Source organism: Rhincodon typus, chromosome 13 (assembly GCF_021869965.1).
Source record: "Rhincodon typus isolate 14 chromosome 13, sRhiTyp1.1, whole genome shotgun sequence".
NCBI classification, from domain to species: Eukaryota; Metazoa; Chordata; class Chondrichthyes; order Orectolobiformes; family Rhincodontidae; genus Rhincodon; species Rhincodon typus.
The window spans coordinates 63,028,258-63,048,580 of NC_063344.1; the positions used below are offsets into that span (position 1 = coordinate 63,028,258).

Here is a 20,323-nt window from a genome sequence, read left to right on the forward strand (position 1 = left end):
GTCGCAATCGCGTAAAAAGCACCAGTGGATTTGTGCCCAGCTGAACTCTTGACAAAATTTTGCACCCCAAAAGGCTGTTCTGTTTGCAAATGGTGGAGCTGTCATTTGCTAGTAGTGCACAAATTTCTTGCATTTCGGGCTTGCTGAGGAATTTCGGATAATGAAGTAGATGTTTCCCTTTTTGGTGGTCAAGACTGCTTGCTGAGATTTTTTTGTGGGAAAAAGATCAGGTTTTGGGGAATGTGACTCTTGCTTTGGAAAGAACGTCGTGATATACTTTGTCTTTATGTGCTGTGAAGCCAGTACCCTCTAATGCGGTGCACTGTAGGTATCAGGACAGTGATCACGGTGAAGCATTGCTTTCTGAATAAAAACTGAATGAACCGCAGATGCTGTAAATCAGAAACGAAAGCAGAATTTGCTGGAAAAGCTCAGCAGGTCTGGCAGTGTCTGTGGACAGCAATCAGAGTTCTGAGGAAAGGTCACTCAACCCGAACCGTTAATTTTGATTTCTCCCCACAGATGCTGCCAGACCTGCTGAGCTTTTCCAGCAATTTCTGTTGTTGTTTCTGCATTGCTTTCTGAATCCTGTCATGTAGAATGCAGAAAGCAGAATTTGGAGTAGATCAGGAAAATCAAATGTACAAGTTGTACTGAAGTGAATAATTCAGTAACTGGAGAGATGATTGGGACTTAATTCTCAAAATCAATGTTTGTAGTAATTTTACAGTTTGGTGAATGGGCTTAAGAGATTTGTCTTTATCTTCCATAATCCACAGTGATATAACATATTCTCTGTGTCAAATAGCTGGGGGTATCTTAATTTGTTGGGACATTTGAAGGGAAAATACCATATTCTGTTATCTACACATCAGGTCATTTTAGATATTTTTGTCTGAGCATATTTACTGTGTTTCAGCAATGAACTGAGAAGGTGTGCTGACCAAAAATGGCAGGAGTGCTTCTTTAGTTCTTGCAATGCCTCATTTCCATTCCAGTACTTGGTGCTGATGCAGATATACTGTCACTATTGAATATGTGCTGCAACGTGTGTACAGTGAACCTTTTGAAGCATACTGAACGATGTAAATCTCATTTACGTTTCTTCCAGGTTAATTTTCTACAAGGATGCTAAGCGTGGGTTTAGAAAAACACCTAAAAAAATTGAACCCCGGAAAGTGGAGCCGGACGAAAAGATTCTGAAAGACTTGGCCTCACGTGTGAATCGGACAAGCAAAAGCAGCCTCACCCCGATGCTGGATGAGCCAGTCTTATCTAAATCATCATCACGCTCGTTTAGAAGGCTCGTCAGACCTTTTGTGTTTACTGTAGGGGTAAGCTAACACTGAAGAGGATGCTATTTCCTCCTCTATTGAAAACTCTGAGGAATACTGATGTATAATTTCCTGAGGAACTGGGTGCTTCCCCGAGTGGCTATTCTTCCTATGTGAGGCTGGAGATTGTGTCACTGGACATTACTGTACAGCGATCAGAAACTTTTGGTCATTTTCCTTTCCCTGACCTGGAGTGCCGAGTCCGATTTTACTTGAGAAAGGTGATGGCCATTGATCCCAGTGGGCTGCTCCTCTGTTGTTGACTGTGGCAGCTCTGTCTTCCATCCAAATTCCCATACCCTATTTTCTAATAAATATTTTACTTTTACATGCCTGTGTAGATTCTGAGCCCGTACCTGGAGTAGTATGTCCCATATTTTCACAAATCTTTTGTGTGGAGTAAGTATTCCAGATTGTTGACCAGTTTTGCTCAATTCTTAAGATATACCCTTGCTTTGGAGGGAAGAACTGAATGTGATCTACCCTATTAATCTTTATTTTAGACACCTCACTCAGTCCACTCCTTTGCAATTCATCCTTGGGGATTTTAACCTGTGTTTGTTCAAATTAGATTGTGTTCTAGGGAGTTGTTGCTGACTTTCTGCAGATCTGTATCTCCTTTCTAACCTGACAGAAAACTATTCCAAATGAATCTGCTCACTGTTGTTCCTAGCTGCAGTTGTAATTTATTTCATATTCTGTCATCGTTACAAAGAAGCACAGGATTGTACAAGTTCATCTGAGCGATTTCTCCACTTGAGGGCAACTTTTGTTTTTTACATCTAGATTCCTGAATTCCTTTGTTCATCTTGTGTTGCTGCCCAGAACTTTGAACTCTCCTGGTCTGAGCAGTCATTTTACTTTTTACTGTTTCAAATTGTTCTTGTAAATGGTGCCTATTTTCAATTGTAGTCTTAATTGGAGTCAGTGTGTAAATTTGAAAAGACCTCTGGTGGGTATTGATCATGCATTTTCACTTTCAATAGGTTGACAGAGACAAGGGGACATGTTGATTTAGAGCTTTAGAGTCATAGAGATGTACATCATGGAAACAGACCCTTCAGTCCAACTCGTCCGTGCTGACCAGTTGCCCTAAATAAATCTAGCCCCATTTGACGGCATTTAACCCATATCCCTCTAAACCCTTTCTATTCATATACCCATCCAGATGCCTTTAAAATGTTGTAATTTTACCAGCCTCCACAATTTCCTCTGGCAGCTCATTCTGTACATGCACCACCCTCCGTGTGAAAATGTTGCCCCTTTGGAAAGACCTGGGCTCTTCGCCAGGTATTTTGCTTTGTAGACCATGGGCTATTTGTCTTACGTGTATTACAGACCTTAGCGTTTTACCCAGTGGAAATACACTATTGTTCTTGTCCTCTAACAGAACAGTGCAAGGTTGAAAAAGGTAGGAGGAAAAACCTGGCTAATCTAGCAATGGGGCTGTATGTTAAACTGAGTTATCAATTAGACACTGATCTGTAACTCATGTAGTTCACAGGATCCTCATTCGGGGTGGCAGCTATCTGGCAGTATGAGTCTCTCAAATCCAGAGTTCAAAGTTACTTCAATGACCTCCGATTGGATTGGTTGGAAAAGCATCACCCGCCCAAAGCTGGCGATATCAGGAAACAGGTAAAAGTTTGTGAAATGTCACAGCATTTAAAAAAAAATCAAATTTCTTTCGAGTTATAAGCTCCTGATTATTATGTTTCCCTCTTGGGTTTTATTACCCGGGAGATGAGCTGCTTTAGAATTGCCACAGCAAGGGAAGGCAGGATGATGCAACACTTTGGTAGCCTAAGAGAATGTCACCGCAAAGCCACCATCTCAACTGCAGAAATGTGCTTAGGTGCGGCGAATTGAAAGCTGGAATTCAAGAAATGTTAAAGCGTCTGTGTGTTTTCCCCCTGGTTTTTAAACTCTGGGGTCCATTGAGATGGATTGCCTTACTTCCAGTTTTCCTTCGTAGTGGAATGTATATGGGGTTGAGCTCAATGTGTTTATTAATAGAGTGCTTCGTGGAGTGCCATGCTTCTAGGAATGCTGGTGCTTGTCTCTGCCTAGCCTGTCCCAGGATCTTGGTGTTGTCCCAGTCGAAGTGGTGGTTTTCCTTGTCCATGTGGATTGAGACGAGTGAGTACTGGTCGTGTCTTTTTGTAGCCAGTTGGTGTTCATGCACTCTTGTTATTAGTTTCCTTCCTATTTGCCCGATATAGTGTTTCTCGCAGTCTCTGCAGGGGATCTTGTAGATGACATTGGTCCTGTCCACGGTGGGGAGGGGTTCTTTAGTTCGGGTGAGCAGTTGTCATAGGGTTGACGTGCGGGTGTGTGCCACTCTGATGCCCAGCGGTCGTAGGAGTCTTGTGGTGAGTTCCAATGTGTTTCTGATGTAGAGTTGTGTGATGAGTGTGTCGGGGCGTGTAGTCTCTTTCTGATGCTGTCCATGTAGGCATCTTTTGACCCAATTCTTTGGATATCCATTATCCTTGGGGAGAAAAACCAGGCAAGAAAACACACCGACGCTTCATTGGAGGCTGCACTGAGGATTTTACCAAGCGTGGTAACGAAACGTCTGCGAAACAAGAAACCAGCTCGGCGAGCCAACCAACCTCAACACCCACAACCCAAGCTACAAATCTACTCCCAAACCTTAGATACATATTGGCCAAGAAACCAGAGAGAACTTCTCTGTTCTTCATGTAATGAGGTGGGATCTGTTTGTACATATGAAAAGACAGATGTGGCCTTGGCTTAGCTTCTCATCTGAAAGATTCCTTCGGCTCTGCATGAGAGCGTCCGTCTGGACCTTTTCTGCAGTGGCACTTGAACCCACAACCTCCAATTCAGAGCTGATAAGTAATCTTATATCTTTCATCCTCCCATACGAATGAACCAACGACATGTTTCAAAGGATATTTGGACCCCAGGCTCAGAACCAAGTCTGTGAGATACAATAGTTGTTTGTCAGCATAATGTAGTTATTGAGAGAAACTTAATTTGATTTCTTTTGTTTCTGATTGGACTGGAAAGTGTATTTAGGGTTCCTCTTGGGGAGGAATGCTCCCAGTTATGGAGTTCATCCGGGGCCCGAGAAATAGGTCAAAGGCTTTGTGAGCTGCTTAGCAAAGATTCTGACATGAATGGACATTAAACCTGCATCCAGTTTTGCTGAGTATTTTAGCATTCAGCCATGTATTTTTTTTTATTTGTGAGGATAAGATCTGCTTTTTAATGTTATTCTACACCTGCTGTATCATTATATATCAGGGCTATATTGAGAATGAATATGTGCCGGAGGACTGGAGAGTGGCCAGTTTAGCAACCATTTTTAAAAAGGGAGGCAGAGCTAATGCAGGTAATTACAGGCCAGTCAGTTTACCATTTAGAACCAGGAGCATTTTAGTATCTATAATTTAAAAATGAAGTTTCCATTTGGCTATATGAAGAGAAAACATTAGAAATCATGCTTTAAAAATCTAAAATTAATTGACACATGCAATGGATATATTGTATATTAAGTTGCATAAATGTATTCACAAAATATCAGAAAATTAAAGGGCATGAAGTTATTAGTAGGAAATCTAGAATAAAAATGATTAGAAAGGAGTAAGTGCAAGGGTAATAGTTGAAAGCAATTATCCAGAGGTCGAGAACAGTCCTTGGAGCCCACGAAGCTTAAATATAGGGCCACTGCTGTTCATTGCACAAGTGAATGATTTTGCTAAAGGTTAAGAGAGAATGGTGACAAAATATACCAATGCTAAAGTGTAATGAATATAAATATTAATTTGTAGAAAACAAGAGGAGGCTGCAGAGGGGATGTAAAGAGATGGGAATATGGGCTGTACAGTGGCATGTAAAATTTATTGTCAGTAAGTAGGAGATGCTATGTTTTGGCAAATTTCGGTGTTGTGGGTGAACAGAAAGAATGTAGGTTCAAGTGCCTGGGTAATAAAGGCAACCTCCAACCATGAAGCCTGGCTTAAAAGAAAAGAATAGCTAGCGAAATATTAGTTTTTAATCGTGAAAGATACAGAGTATTAAAGTCAAAAGGTAATGATGAAGTAACAATGAACTTACAAAACCCTGAGATTTCACTTATAGTACTGAGGCTAGTATTGATTGGCACATAATAGGGAGGATATTAAGACCTTACAATAAGTAGCAGACAGATAACCTAGGATGCTGCTTGGTTTGAGAAAGTACGAATCTGCAGAAAGATTTCATTAATTGGGTCATTTTGTATTGAACAAATGCAGATTGAAAGATAATATAGCAGTGTTAAAAATAATGAAAGGGTGGATAGAATCACAGTGTTCCCAGTTGTTGAGCCTAGAACAAGGGGTAATAGATATGCAAGGGACTGAAACAGAGGATTGGTGAAATTTCTTTGCAAGGAGAGTTGTGAAACTATGAAATTCACCTCTGAGATAGTTGTTGAGGCTGGAAAACTTGTCAAAAAATGTGATTGGATTGGATAGATGAATGAAGGAAATAAACAAAAAGGGAACAGAGTGAGTAAATTTGCACAAGACTATTGAAAGCAAGGTAAATCCTGAAGGCAGTGTTGCTAAGTTTACAAATGATGTAAAGATACGTGGAGGAACAGGTAATGTTGAGGAAGTGGGGAGGCTGCAGACTTAGACATGCTAGGTGAATGGGCAAAGAAGTGGCAGATGGAATACAATGTGGCAAAGTGTGAGGTTATACATTTTGGTAGGAAGAATGGAGGTGTAGACTATTTTCTGAATGGGGAAAGACTTTGGAAATCTAAAATGCAAAGAGACAAGGGAGTCCTAGTTCAGGATGCTCTTAAGATTAACATGAATGTGCAGTTGGCATTTATGAAGGCAAAAGCAATGTTAGTATTAATTTCAATAGGGCTAGAAAACAAGTAGAGATGTATTGCTGAGGCTGTATAAGGTGGTGTTCAGACCATATTTGGAATATTGCGAGTCCGTATGTGCCATTGGAAAGGGTCCTGAAGAGGTTTATGAGAATGATCCTGGGACGAAAGGCTAGTCATATGAAGAGTGGTTGAGAACTGTGGGCCCATACTTGACAGACTTCAGAGGATAAAGGGGAATCTGATTGAAACTTACAGGATACCGAGAGGCCTGATAGAGAGGATGTGGAGAAAAGGCAGGAGAATTGGGTTGAGAAGCATATCAACCGTATTGAATGGCATAGCATGGGCTGAATGGCCTAATTCCATTCCTACGTCTTATAGTCTAACACGGATTGGTTGAACTGGTGTGTTCGGTCCAGCATTAACCTCTATAGGCTTTTGTGTATGTATTCGTTGTTTACCTGTTAATTCTGTTTAGTAGATGACAGTTCAATTTGATAGAAAGTTTATACTGTAGCTTCCTGAAGTCCAAATAATAGAGTCTTCTAATCAACACTGTGACTGACTGTATTACGAGAGATTGGTTGGAAATTTGTTTTTGTGGAGCAGCGGCTTGCGTATAGGAATGGTCTATGTTGTTGAGAATACCTGAGCTAAAAGCCTAAAACTGCAAACATGCAGAATGAATAAAGTCTGATAACTTTGAAGGCCGACATGTCATTTGGAGAAGATGATGCCTGTGTGAAATGACCTAGACGTTTTTCTGTATTAAAGGATAGTTGGGCTATGATAGGAATGAGTTTTTTATGGAACAGTTAAGATACAATACAGGTGAGTTTTGAGGTTAGAGTTGGTGTTTAGTTAGGGTAAGCTTTGATTGTAGAGGTAAAGCACTGAGTTTCATTGGTGGAGTTAGGATGCAAATATGGTGGGCATCAGTTGTAGAATTGGGGTACAAGTACTTTAGCAGTTACAGGATACAGCATTGTTGAGCTTTGTTGGAAAAGCGAGCATAGAAGTGGGATGAGTTTTGATGGGGAAGGTTTTGGAGGTGGGATTTTTGATTGGACAATTGGTATGAGTGAGAAATGAGTTATAGTGAAGGAGTCAGATATCAGAGGAATGTCCTTTTGTAAAAATACCATATAAGGATGAGCTTTAATGAAAAAATTAGGACACGAGAGACATAAGCTTTAATAAGAGAATTTCTGTTATTAAAAGGCTCGGCTTTAATGAGCTTGTATGATTCACAATAGCAGCACTGGAACAGGAGAAGAGCATTTAATATTTTGAGCCTGTGCTACCTCTCAGTGAGGTAACAATGATGAATTCAGTAATCAAACTACACATAACCCACCTTTGCTCCATATTCTTTAATGTCCTTGGATAATGTAGATCTATGAAGTTTAGGATTAAAATTAATAATTGTCAATTAATTAACAATTAGCAATTTGTGGAAGAGTTTTCCAAATTTCTACTAACCTTGAGCTTTTTTATTCATTCATGGGATATAGCCATCATGGGCAAGGCCAGCATTTGTTGCTCATCCCTAGTTGCCCTGGAATAGGCGGTGGTGAGCTGCTGCCTTCAACCACTGCAGTCTGTGAGGGGTAGGTAAACCCACACTGCTGTAAAGAAAGGAGTTCCAGGTTTTAGATCTAGTGACAGTGAAGGAAAGGAGATATAATTCAAAGTCAGGACAACCTGTGTCTCTAGTGGTCCAGGAATGGTCTAACTAGAACGTTTTATATCTCAAGCACTGATTCTACCTCCTTTTATTTCAATTCTCTAATAGAAATGACAGCACTCTGTTTTGTCTTTTTGAATATTATTTGTATTTATCCATGATGTTTAAATGATATGTATTCATGGACCTCAAGTCTCTTTGAGTCTCTTCTGTTTCTTGTTTTTCACCATTTAGAAAGTAACCTATTCTTTGTAGTTCAAAGTGATGATCCCAGATTTGATGACATCGAAAATCCACTAGCCACTAGCTTTGCTTACTAGCTTGATCTGTTAACATCTGTTTCTGATTTTATGCATCTACGCTGCTATACAGTGGCATCACTGTGCAAAGTCTGCTGTCATATTTGAAACTCAATTATTGTTGTGTTTTAGGTGAATCAGTGGTGGAACAGCCTTACTGAGGGGCAGAAGACTGTCACAGGTTTGTGTTAAATGCAATGGATATGAATGAGAAATACTGAGAATATAGTTTTCAATGTTAGGACAGCCTTCTACCTCGGGCATTACAATTATGATGTTGAAATTTGCTTCAAGGGCTTTTGTTGCTTTCTATGTGTCTTGTACAAGGGCTATTTTGAGATTATATTCCAGGTTCTTTAGATACTCGATCATACTTAATAGTATCTCCTTTAGTCAAACATTTGGATGAGTAATATTGAGGACCCCGTTAAAGATATTCCTATCTGGAAGTATAAAGGTACAAATCTAGTTTTGTTGTAAAACAGAAGTGGTAAATGCAATATTTGCCACTGCAGATGATCATAGTGAATTATATAGTTTTGCAGCTAGCCATTGACACCACATGGTGGTGCTGTCATTCAATTCTAATAGCCTTGCAAAAAACATTTGGATTAGCCATATATAACACATTTCATCTGATATAATTTTCAAAAGAAAATATCGACAGATCTGATATTCTGATCTGCGTCACCTGTCAATGCCTGAATTCCCTGAATTGAGCCCTGCAGATGTGTTGTCTTCTGATCTTTATCATGTGTTATAACCTGTAAAATCATTATAATAATTACAATTCACAGGGGACCATTGGCCCTTTATGTCCCTGTCAACTCTCTTCAAGACCAACAGAGCTGGACTCATTCCTCTGTAACCCTGGATTTTGTTTTTTCCCTGCAGATAATTATCTAATTCTTTTCAAAAGGCATGACTGAATCTGCCATCACCAAACTGTCAGGCTCTGCATTCAAGATTCTAACCACGAGCAGTGTAAAAGAGGTTTTTTTCCCTCTTGGGATAGTGGGACTGACATGTGAGGAGAAGTTGAATTAGTTAGAACTATATTCAGTGGTGCTCAGAAGTATGAAGGAGAATCTCATAAAAAAAACTTATAACATTCTAAAAGGACAAGGCGGGGTCGATTTAGGAAGGATGCTCCAATGACTAGGGAGTCCAGAACCATGGGTCACAGTCTAAGGATACAGGGTAGACCATTTAGAACTGAAATGAAGAGAAATTTCTTCACCCAGAAAGTAGTGAGCCTGTGGAACTTACTACCAGAGGAAGCAATTGTGTCCAAACATTGTATAATTTCAAGGAAGAGTTGGATATAGCACTTGGGGCTAAAGGGATCAAAAGATATGGGGGAAAAGTGGGAACTAGATGGGTGACTGTCAGGAGACGTAGGAAGGTAGTTCGGGAGTCTCCTGTGGTTATTCTTCTCTCAAACAGATATACCTTTTTGGCTCCTGTTGAGGATGGTATCTCAGTGGAAAATAGAAATGGCAGCCAGATCTTGGGCACAAAGAATGAATTTTATGTTAAGTGGTGTTTGACGAATAATTGTTATAGCGGACTTTGTTGTCAGGGACACAGACAGGAGATTCTGCGGCCATGAGTGTGAATTCAGGATGGTATGTTGCCTCCCTGGTGCTAGTTTCAAGTACATCTCAAAACATTTGCAGCATATTGTCAAAGAGGAGAGTGAGAAACCGGAAGCTGTCGCACACGTTGATAAGAATGACATAATTAGGGAAAGAATTGAGGCTTTGCAGAGTGGATATAGGAAGTTCGGTAGAAGATTAAAAAGCAGAACCTCAAAGGTAGTAATTTCTGGATTACTTCTGGTGCCAAGTGCTAGTGAGAGTAGGAATAAGAAGGTAGGGCAGATAAATCAGTGACTGAGGAGATGGGGCAGTTGGCAAGGTTTCACATTTTTAGATCATTGGATTTCTTCCGCAGCAGAAAAGACCTGTTCAAAAGGGATGGGTTTCACCTGAACTGTTAGGGGGCGAACGTCCTTGTGGGGAGATTTGCTCGTGCTATTTGCGAGCCTTTCAACTAATAGGGAGGGAGGTGGGGATCCTAAGTAGTAGTGAGAGAAAAGAAAGACAAATGAGAATGGTTCTGAATTTAAAAAAAGAGCAAGTTAATTCAAAAAAGCAGGTGAGGGCAAGTCAGAATGAGGTGACTCTGAAGAATTAAACTGCATTTATTTCAATGCAAGGGGCCTTGCAGGTAAGGCAGATGGACTCAGGGCATATATGGGAACGTGGGACTGGGACATCATAACTATTACAGAAACTCGTCCGAGGAAGAGGCAGGACTGGTAGCTCAATGTTCTGGGAAATCAGGAGGGCAGAAAGGCGATATGAGATTGCCTTGGTAGATAAGGTTAAGGATAACCCATAGAGATTCTACAAATTCATTAAAGAGCAAAAGAGGAACTAGGGAGAGAATAGGGTCCCTTAAAAATCAACGAGGTTTTTGATTGGAACTATAGAAGATGGGAGAGATACTAAACAAATATTTCGCATCAGTTTTTGCTGCGGACAAAGAAATGTAGGCTAGGGAACTAAATATTGATGTCTTAAAAACAGTCCCATTACAGAAGAAGTGCTGGAGGTCTCAAAGAACATAAAGGTGAATAAATCTCTAGGACCTGATCATGTGTACTCCAGGACATTGTGAGAAGTTAGGGAAGTAATTGCGGGGCCCTTAGCAGAAATAGTTGTATCATCTACAGCCACAAGTGAGGTGCCAGAGGACTGAAGGGTGGCTAATGATTGTGCCTTTTGTGCCTTTACTTAAAAAAGGTTGTAAGGCAAAGCCTGGGAACTAAAGATTTGAGAATTTGACATCAGTGGTGGGTAAATTGTTGGTAGTGATTCTGAAAGAGAGGATCTACATGCATTTAGAAAGGCAAGGACTGATTAGGGATAGCATGGTTTTGTGTCTGGGAAATCATGTCTCACAAACTTGATTGAGATTTTTAAGGAAGTAACCAAAAAGATTGACAAGTTCCGAGACATAGCCATTGTCTGCATGGACTTTAGTAAAACCTTTGACAAGGTTCCTCATGGTAGACTAATTAGTAAAGTTAGATCACATGGGATTCAGGGTGAGCTTGCTAATTGGATACATAATTGGCTTGATGGTAGGAAACAGAGGGTGGTGGTACAGGGTTGTTTTTCAGACTAGAGGCCTGTGACCTAACAGTGTGCCACAGGGATTGGTGTTGGGTCCACTTTTGTCATTTGTATAAACGATTTAAATGAGAATTTAGGAGAAATGGTTCGTAAGTTTGTGGATGACACCAAAATTGGTGGTATAGTTGGCAGTGAAAAAGGTTATCTAAGATTACAAAGGGATCTCGATCAGTTGGGCCAATGGGCTGAGGAGTGGCAGATGGAGTTTAATTTGGATTAATGTGAGGTACTGCATTTTGGTAAAACACACAAAGGCAGGACTGAAACAATTAATGGTAGAGCCATGGGTAGTGTTATCAAACAAAGATCTAGGGGGTCAGATACATAGTTCTTTGAAAGTTGCATCATGAGTAGACAGGGTGGTTAAGAAAGCATTTAACTTGCTTGCTTTCATTGCTCAGACCATTGAGTATAGGAGTTGGGAAGTCACGTTGAGGTTGTACAGGACTGGAGGGTTTGAGTTATAAGGACGGGCTGGAATGTTTTTCACTGGAGCATAGGAGTTTGAGCGGTGACCTTATAGAGGTTTATAAAATCATGACAGGCATAGATAAGGTGAATAGCAAAGGCTTTTTCCCTACAATGGGGGAGTTCAAAACTAGAGGGCATAATTTTAAGAGAATTTGAGAAAGATTTAGAAAAGACCTAAGGGGCAACTTTTTCGCACACAGGGTGGTTCTTTTGTGGAATGAACTTGCAGAAAAAGTGGTAGATATAGGGACAGTTATAACATTTAAAAGTTATTTGGACAGGTGCATGAATAGAGGAATATGGGCCAAACGCAGGCAAGTGGGACTAGTTTAGTTTGGGAAATTTGATTGGTGTGGCCGAGTTGGACCGAAGGGTCTGTTTCCATGTTGTATGACTCTGAGTTGGCTGATCAGCTGTGATTGGAATGAATGGCGAAACAGTCTTGAAGGGCTGAATGGCCTTCACCTGCTCCTATTTTCTATGTTTCTTGTATCACTTGCGGTTCTTTAATTACCCATAGTGAATTTTTGTCCTCTGGTTCTTGAACCTGTCGCAACAGTTTCTCCATCTATGTTATCTTAACATTGATTTTGATTAGCTTCTGATCAACTTTCCACCTCAGACTACAGGAGTCCAGTCAAGTTACCGGTTTCACTTGCTACTGATATTGAGCATCTGCAGTTCCTAAGCTCTCAGACTGTTAATTTCCTATTCCTCCCAGTCCTTGCGCCATGTCTCCCCATTGTTTAGCTCTGCTTTGACTCCTTTTCACCAATGTGGACCTGCTGCAGATCTACCTCCAAATGTTGTAAGTCTGTTTCTGTTTTGTCCCAGCAATGGGCTGCCTCTTGTCCTCTTCCCAAACCTGAGCTACTTTCTTCCTTGGTAAGACCTCCTTTAGTACCCTCCCTGATTAAAGACTACCACTTGTTACCAATTCAGGGCCAAGCCTTCCTCAGCCCATCTATTTACAACATAGAATCACTACAGTGTGGACGCAGATCCTTCAGCCCATCGAGTCCACACTTAAGCACTGAAGAGCATCCCACCCAGACCCTATCCCTGTAACACTGCATTTCCCATGACTAATCCACCTAAGGTGCACATCTTTGAATTAGTGTGTTGTTGGTGCAGTTAACGCCACAATCTGCTCAGACTGCTGTGGATGAGGCACTGGAAGAGTCCAGAGAATTTGTAACACATCGAGGGATGTAAGAGCAAGAATCCCTGTGTGGATGGTTAGGTCTAAGCCAGTTCAGTCTTCTGCATCTTATGGTCGACATCAAAACACTGAACTTGCAGAGAAGTTTCAAAATAAATTTCTTAAATTTTTTTCAGCTTGATATTTTTCATGCAAGCTAAGATTCCAGATTTTTATTGGTTGTGGGAAAAGGGCAGGCAAGTGGACATGAGTATCAAATCATGAATGGCAGTGCAGGCTCGAGGGGCCAATGTTATGGTCTTATAGTCTTACTTTGGATGCAAGCCGTAACTGTAGGAAATTGGCCTTTAATGTTCTTTAATCCACTCCTGGATCCTGGATTATTTTCCTTCATTTTCATAAATTCTCTTGTAAGCTCCTGAAGGTATTCCCTCTTGAATAAGCTGTCATTCACTAGCTGCCCTGTGTTATCCTACTGAAGAGGTCATTTGTGAAGTGGAGAGAATAGATGAGGTAATATCTTGGGTGTAAAACCTTTGTGAAAACTGAAAAAATTTCAAATGCAATTAATTATAGTGTGGCCCCATTCGTCACTAAGGCCTATATCAGTTGCAGATTTTTCCATGAACAACCCCTGTGCTGATTGCACTCCCTGCAGTAAGTCTGTCCATTGATCATTCTGCAATTCCTCCCACTCTGCTGTCAGTCTGTAAATTGATCACTCCAGCACTGTTTCAACTCAATACTGTGACTCAGCCTGTAAACCTCAGCTGTGCCAACAGCTTTGAGGCTTTACGGCATCAGTTAAGCTCACTGTTGTAGATTTTGTCTTTTGATCATCACCAAACCACCTTGCCCCGTGTGTTTCCAAATTTTTAAACGTAACACATCTTCTGGTAATAGGGGCTATCTGTTGTTTTAGGTATGAATAATAGTGACCTGTGGTTTAGAAGTAATATTGATAGGTAGTGTTGAATACAATGCCACTAAGCCGTTACAGTCACCTCCACAAGTGTCTGGCAAAAGTAGTGCCTGGAGTTTGGTCCGGCTGTACAAGCAGGCATAGACCTAAAGTAATCCCCGGCTAATGTTTCATCTCTGCTTTCCCTGAGTAACAGCAAAAAACGCGGACTAATCCAGAGGAAAATCCTATTTTCTTCCTCCTGACACAAACAGATCTGTTATTTCAGAATTTTGAGTTTGTAGTTTGGAATGCATCTGCACTGATTCACTCTTATGATAGAAAGTTGTGAAAGTTTTTGGATACTGGCTTAAACTGTCAAACATTCCTGGTTCGTAGGAGCTGCCTTATGTGCTTTGAAATTTGTTAATTCCTGACCCATACCAAACCACCATCCCCCTCCTGACCCATACCTCTGCCTAATATCTTAAGTACTCTTGGATGCCATTTACTGGTTTAATGTACTCAGCAATTAAGTTGCCTCACAGTCTGTTTGTTCTGTTCTTTTGCAGGGATTATAGCAGCCAATGCTTTAGTGTTCTGTTTGTGGCGAGTTCCATCAATGCAGCGGACCATGGTGAAATATTTCACATCTAATCCTGCTTCCAGTAAGTGTGACAAATATTCAGGATTCATAGTTTATGCCCATCAGGATTTTACAGCCATTTTCAGTTTCCTTTCCAAGCTTCCCTGTGGGATTCTTTACATGATTTTGATATTTGTACCTTTTGAAAAGAGAGACACACTGGTTTTTTTTTACATGTTATCTAATTACACAGTGCCAAAAATTTGATAATGAAGGAGGGACGGAAAAATTAATCCAACTCTGACTGAATTGTAATACTGTTGCCTGTGTGGTTTCTATACGAAATAAATTTGAAGCAATTTTAACTGAATTACTGGTGAGTGTAGACTCTCAATTGGGGCGTTTTGGTTTGATTACCTAGGAATGGGAACTGATTTAGGACCGTTTGAGAGGTACCCATTTGTTGCAAACTTTCAAATCTGCTCAGGACTATGACAGTGGCCTGAACCCCATTGCTTCAGTTTATGTAAAGATTGAAGCATTTGGATTGAAAAGTAGTACAGTGCTTTTAAGTGCATCTGTTGAAGAAAATATCTTATTTGAGATTCTTTGTTAAAAATGCAATAAGCATTGGTCTGCTACTGGAGCACTAGTACGGGGGCCATGAGCTTTCCTTTGTGTTTCAGTCAGTCTATGCAGTACCTCTATGTAGTGTACATGAATCTTGTTACTGAAGTTACAGTATAACTGCACTGTGTTGCTGAAGTTACACCGTACATATAAGTGTACCCTGATATTGAAGATACATGTGACCCTGCTATCTCAGTTAGTGGTGAATGAATGGTGTTGACCATTCAGTAACTCATGGGCAGTTTTTCTTCTTGTTTAAGAGGCGTTGTGCTTACCCATGGTGCTGTCGACCTTCAGCCACTACTCATTCTTTCACATGGCAGCAAACATGTACGTGCTGTGGAGTTTCTCTTCCAGTATAGTCTCACTTCTCGGGCAGGAGCAGTTCATGGCTGTCTACCTATCAGCAGGTAACTACTTCTCTACTACAACTTCCAATCAGTGGTAGAACATAGTAAACTGTTCTTTAAGATAATATATTTCCCTGTACATTTGTGTAAGAAAGGCATTTGTTTTGGAGACCTGGGCAAGAATTGAATAGGGTAGGCGGTGGTACAATGAACCTTTGTTTCAAAAAAAATGTGAGGAGGAGGAAAATATGTGCCACTGGTGTATTTAGATCTTGGAAAAGCAAGCAGGAAAAGTCAGAGCGAAGACTAACAAGAGAACCAACATAGAAAAGGGTGGAGACTAGCATTGAAATAAGAATTGATTTTTTTGATATTCTGTCTGGAATGTGCGATGCTTGTCTAAAGTCAACAGCAAGATTCAATTATTGGAGCAAGTTTATAGGATTGCTTTAAGGAATATTGACAATAAATTGTGTTTGGCGCACATGGTAAAATCCAAAATGCTTATAGGCAACATCGTTGTGAGATATTTGAGGTTGGACAAGACATTTGAGTACTAGAGTATCAATAGATTAAAAAGGACTGGGACTGCATCTGACATAAGTTAGAGGTGGGGCAGATGGAAGAGAAAATACAATGCCCAAAGGAAATCCTGAGTTAATGGGCTAAAGGAAAGAACTAGGAGGAGCCATCAGCTGGAAGACTGGTAGCAATGGACTCTTGAAAGAACCTATAATAGAATGCTGTTTCAAAGGGCATTGTGGCAGATTCTGAAAAGGAATATGAACATTTAAAATATTTGGATTCACGACCATGTTTTCAAGAAGAGAGCTTAGACCTAGGGCAGGGAATAGCTAGATTATCACTTGAAACATTAAGATAGGCATAAAACTTAAAATTTACAGCTTGGGGAAAATGGAAAAGGTGCTATTTTAATCAGAAGCCTTATTCGTGTCCCAGAAAATAGATGATTTGTCACATAGAGACTTGATGGCAAGTATCACAGTACAGCAGAGTAATGCAGGATTTGGCTGATCAGTGAGTCAACTAGGGTAAGAACGAGGTCTGAAATCTTCCATAAGGCCAGCAGAGAATTGTTTACTTATTGGTACAGAAAGATTCATCACAAGAATAAACAATGCAAATAAGCATTGCAAATGCACTGATTCCTAGTGACAGATGAATCAAGTCTTTTACATTGATTATGATTTGCTGCAGAATTGTCTGTAGGCAGTATATATAAGGCAGTGACCAGAGAGTCCAGTGGTGAGGGGACAGAACATATAATAGTGGTGGACTTGAGGGAGCAGGCACAGTATAGCAGTAGGTTTGGGGTTCCACTTCCTTTCTCGAGGATGCTGAGGTTAATTGTAGAATTGCCATTTATACCCTGGCCAAGGTTGAGCAGCACAATAGTGGAATTGTGGCCTGTACATATTATTTATTTATCATGTCAACAGACGAATGTAGATTTATATTTATGTGAGATGATTTATGTCTCATTCTTTCATTCTGTCCAGTTGTTCTGTAAGTTTTGGTCCTGGATTAACTCTAGTGCTCTCTGTACTTCTGGGATTTATGTTACTTAAATGTTTCTAGTGGAAACCTAAGTTCTGATAGTTTTCTTTGACCAGTTCATTCCTGCAATTTCCCCTGTTGTTTAACTGGCAGTCTCTGTAAATAGCTGGTGATGATTATTGCATTTTATCTCTTGTGATGTTCCAGGTGTTATCTCCACGTTTGCCAGTTATATGTACAAAACTGCAACTGGCCGCTTAGGAGCATCACTTGGAGCTGTAAGTGTCCCGTTAACTTGAAAAATCTTAAATTACAGAAACATAGAAGATGGGAGCAAGAGGAGGCCGTTTGGCCCTTCGAGCCTGCTCCGCCATTCTTCACATTTATGGCTGATCATCCAACTCAATAGCCAAATCCTGCTTTCTCCCCATAAACTTTGATCCCATTCACCCCAAGTGCTATATATAGTTGCCTCTTGAATACATTCAATGTTTTGGTGTCAACTACTTCCTGTGGTAATGAATTCCACAGGCTCATCACTCTTTGGGTGAAGAAATATCTCCTCATCTCTGTCCTAAATCATCTACCCAGAATTCTCATATTGTGACCCCTGGTTCTGGGCACACCCACCATCGGCAACATCCTCCCTGCATCTACCCAGTCCAGTCATGTTAGAATTTTATAAGTCTCTATGAGATGGAGTATGGTGGAAAGTCCTGGGCGCTAAAGCTATGTTGCAATGTTCTGTTGTGAACAGCTGTGTTGAAAAGATATTCTTGTGAAACTTTGCAAACCTCAAGGCTGGTAGAAAGCAGACCCATCTAGTCCACCTTCCTTTTGTTCCAACAGTGATAATCAACAATGTATCTTCCTGCAAGGTACATGTCAAATAAGATCCTAAAGAAATCTGTAGTCTTTCTCAGTGAACTATTCTGAAGCTCCCCTGTCCCCACCTCTTGGTGAAGTAAACCTTTATTTTAACCTTCTGTCTGTTTCTAGTGCTTGTTCTTCTATCCTGTATCAAATCCAATAGTCCTGACTCATCACCTTCTTATTAACTTTGTTACTTCAGTCATGTTTCCCAACGTAGTTGGCACAACATGGCTTTTTTAAACCGTAAACTGTACATTCAGTGTTTGGATCTTTCTGAACTTTTAACAGTTTAATGCTCCTGTTACTCTTCCCTTTTCGTCATAGTGGAACGGATGGCTGTATGATCTTTGGTGCTTGACTGTTCCAATGTCCCTCCACCCGGTCATTGCTTTCTGAATCACATTGATTCAGTTAGGGGGATTGAAGTTTAAACACAAAGTTCTGTGTGACATGCTGAAACAACATTCTCATTGTTTGTATTAGAGGATGTGGTCCTGATTCCAGTATGTATTTCCTGGTGATGTAAGGCATTCACAAATAGTCAGGGTCATTTTCATCACATTGTGTACAGATAAGTTTGCAAATGCGGATCTGACTTTTTTTTCTTCTCACCTACTGTTTTGTCTTTTCTTCACACTAGTCTGGTGCAATAATGGCTGTCCTCGCTGCAGTCTGCTCTAAAATGCCTGAAGCGAAACTGGCCATCATCCTGCTGCCCATGTTCACCTTCACAGCCAGCAGTGTAAGTTTCAGATACACCTTCTGGGTGTGGTGCAGTTTATCCAATGTGTGGAAAAGTGGGTTGTATTTATCTAGTCATTGTCCACATGCTGTCAGAAATAGAGAATATTGCTAAATAAAGGCACATTTTGTTGAAACTTTCCTTCTCGCATTCATCAGGACTTTGGCAAGAAGTATCAATGTAAAGAGGAACGCTTTTTAATTACTGTACGATCAATTTAAGATTGTTACTCAGGCTCTCAGTATGACACACTTGTGCAAGCTGGGAGCTGTGTATTAATATTTAGAGCCCTGTTTTTTGCAGACAAAAGAAATGTACATACATTGCGCCAGTTTCAACTTAACAAAATAGGCAACAGCCATTCTGTAGTTCAATACTGGGGGTAGTTTTGCAGGCAACTATGCATGTGCGCTTACTCAGTGGTGGGGAGAGGGGATGCTGAACGGGGTAATTCCCCAGACTGAGGGCCCCTATTACTAGGGGGCAATAAAGCCTAAATCTCTCTCTCGCTCCCTTCTCCTGCAGTCCTCCGCTATCTTCTCCCACACCAAACTCAGACGTACCCCCTCTGCCCCACCACCCTGCAAACTCTCTTCCTGGGTTCTGATCTTGTCTTTTCTCACTTAGTACTCCAAAGAGACAGCTATTATACCATATAAATATTTATACAATGTACCTACACAGTGGCCATACTTCTTTGAATCTATGCTTTGTATCTGTACTTTTATATCATTCTCCTCCAAAATGAATGGGCATGTATGATGAGTCTTGTGGAACCATCACAGGAGCCACTTAAGGTAGCTAAGATTTCCTGAACCCAACAACACAGCACCTCAAGAGTGTTCACGCACACATGATTTTATACTTCATTACTTTTATCTGATCCTTAAGCACTGCCACTGACATCTTATTTCTCTCAACGTCCTGCCCTAAATCTAACATGCATAAAAATAGATAAATGACTCCTCACTTAACAGACATTTTGAGTTGGTTCTTAATGTTTAAGAACATTGAGATCTTTTTTGTTGTTTCCTAAATATAACCATGAGCAGCTAAGATGGGTATTTGCAGTAGTGTTTACATTTGGTTTTATCTGTTGCAGGCTCTAAAAGCAATTATAGCTATGGATACAACTGGCCTGCTTCTGGGATGGAGATTTTTCGACCACGCAGCTCACTTGGGTGGTGCATTTTTTGGAATGTGAGTCTGGGGTCACTTAAGCTTTCGCAATTGTTTTCTTTAAAACTGTGCTAAGAGTTCAGTGGGCATATCAGTCTATCAGTGTCACGATATTGTAGTGAAAGATTCTTCAGGTGGTGTGGAGATCTTGGGTTCAAGAGACAATTATGGAAGAAGTTATTTGTGGATTACTCTGCCGACCAGCAGTGTAATCTTTTGATGGATAATTAAAGATCAGTCAAGCTAGTTGTGAGGCGAAGCAGCTATGGTCTATAAGTGGCTAGTCAATAGATCACAAGTTTGGGTGAAGAATGTTGGGTAAGAGTGAGAACTGAAAAAATAAGAAAGGGTCTAACAAAGTAATAAGCAAAGCAGGAATATTCTTACAGAGACAACAAGGTGCAGGGCTGGATGAACACAGCAGGCCAAGCAGCATCATAGGAGCAGAGAGGCTGACGTTTCGGGCCTAGACCCTTCATCAGAAAAAGCCTCTCTGCTCCTATGATGCTGCTTGGCCTGCTGTGTTCATCCAG

General features: G+C 40.6%; 1 protein-coding gene across 1 annotated transcript in view; it reads left to right on the top strand.

Moving 5' to 3' along the window:
• Window positions 1-1,051: 1,051 nt before the first annotated feature.
• Window positions 1,052-20,323, top strand: part of LOC109917991 (presenilins-associated rhomboid-like protein, mitochondrial) — a 24,883-nt gene continuing 5,611 nt past the window's right edge. The window contains exons 1-8 of the mRNA XM_048604473.1: window positions 1,052-1,334; window positions 2,832-2,972; window positions 8,308-8,356; window positions 14,485-14,580; window positions 15,389-15,538; window positions 17,204-17,274; window positions 18,510-18,611; window positions 19,714-19,811. Of these exons, the coding sequence (XP_048460430.1) occupies window positions 1,254-1,334; window positions 2,832-2,972; window positions 8,308-8,356; window positions 14,485-14,580; window positions 15,389-15,538; window positions 17,204-17,274; window positions 18,510-18,611; window positions 19,714-19,811 (788 nt within the window). The 5' untranslated portion in view covers window positions 1,052-1,253. The remainder of the gene's footprint in view (window positions 1,335-2,831; window positions 2,973-8,307; window positions 8,357-14,484; window positions 14,581-15,388; window positions 15,539-17,203; window positions 17,275-18,509; window positions 18,612-19,713; window positions 19,812-20,323) is intronic.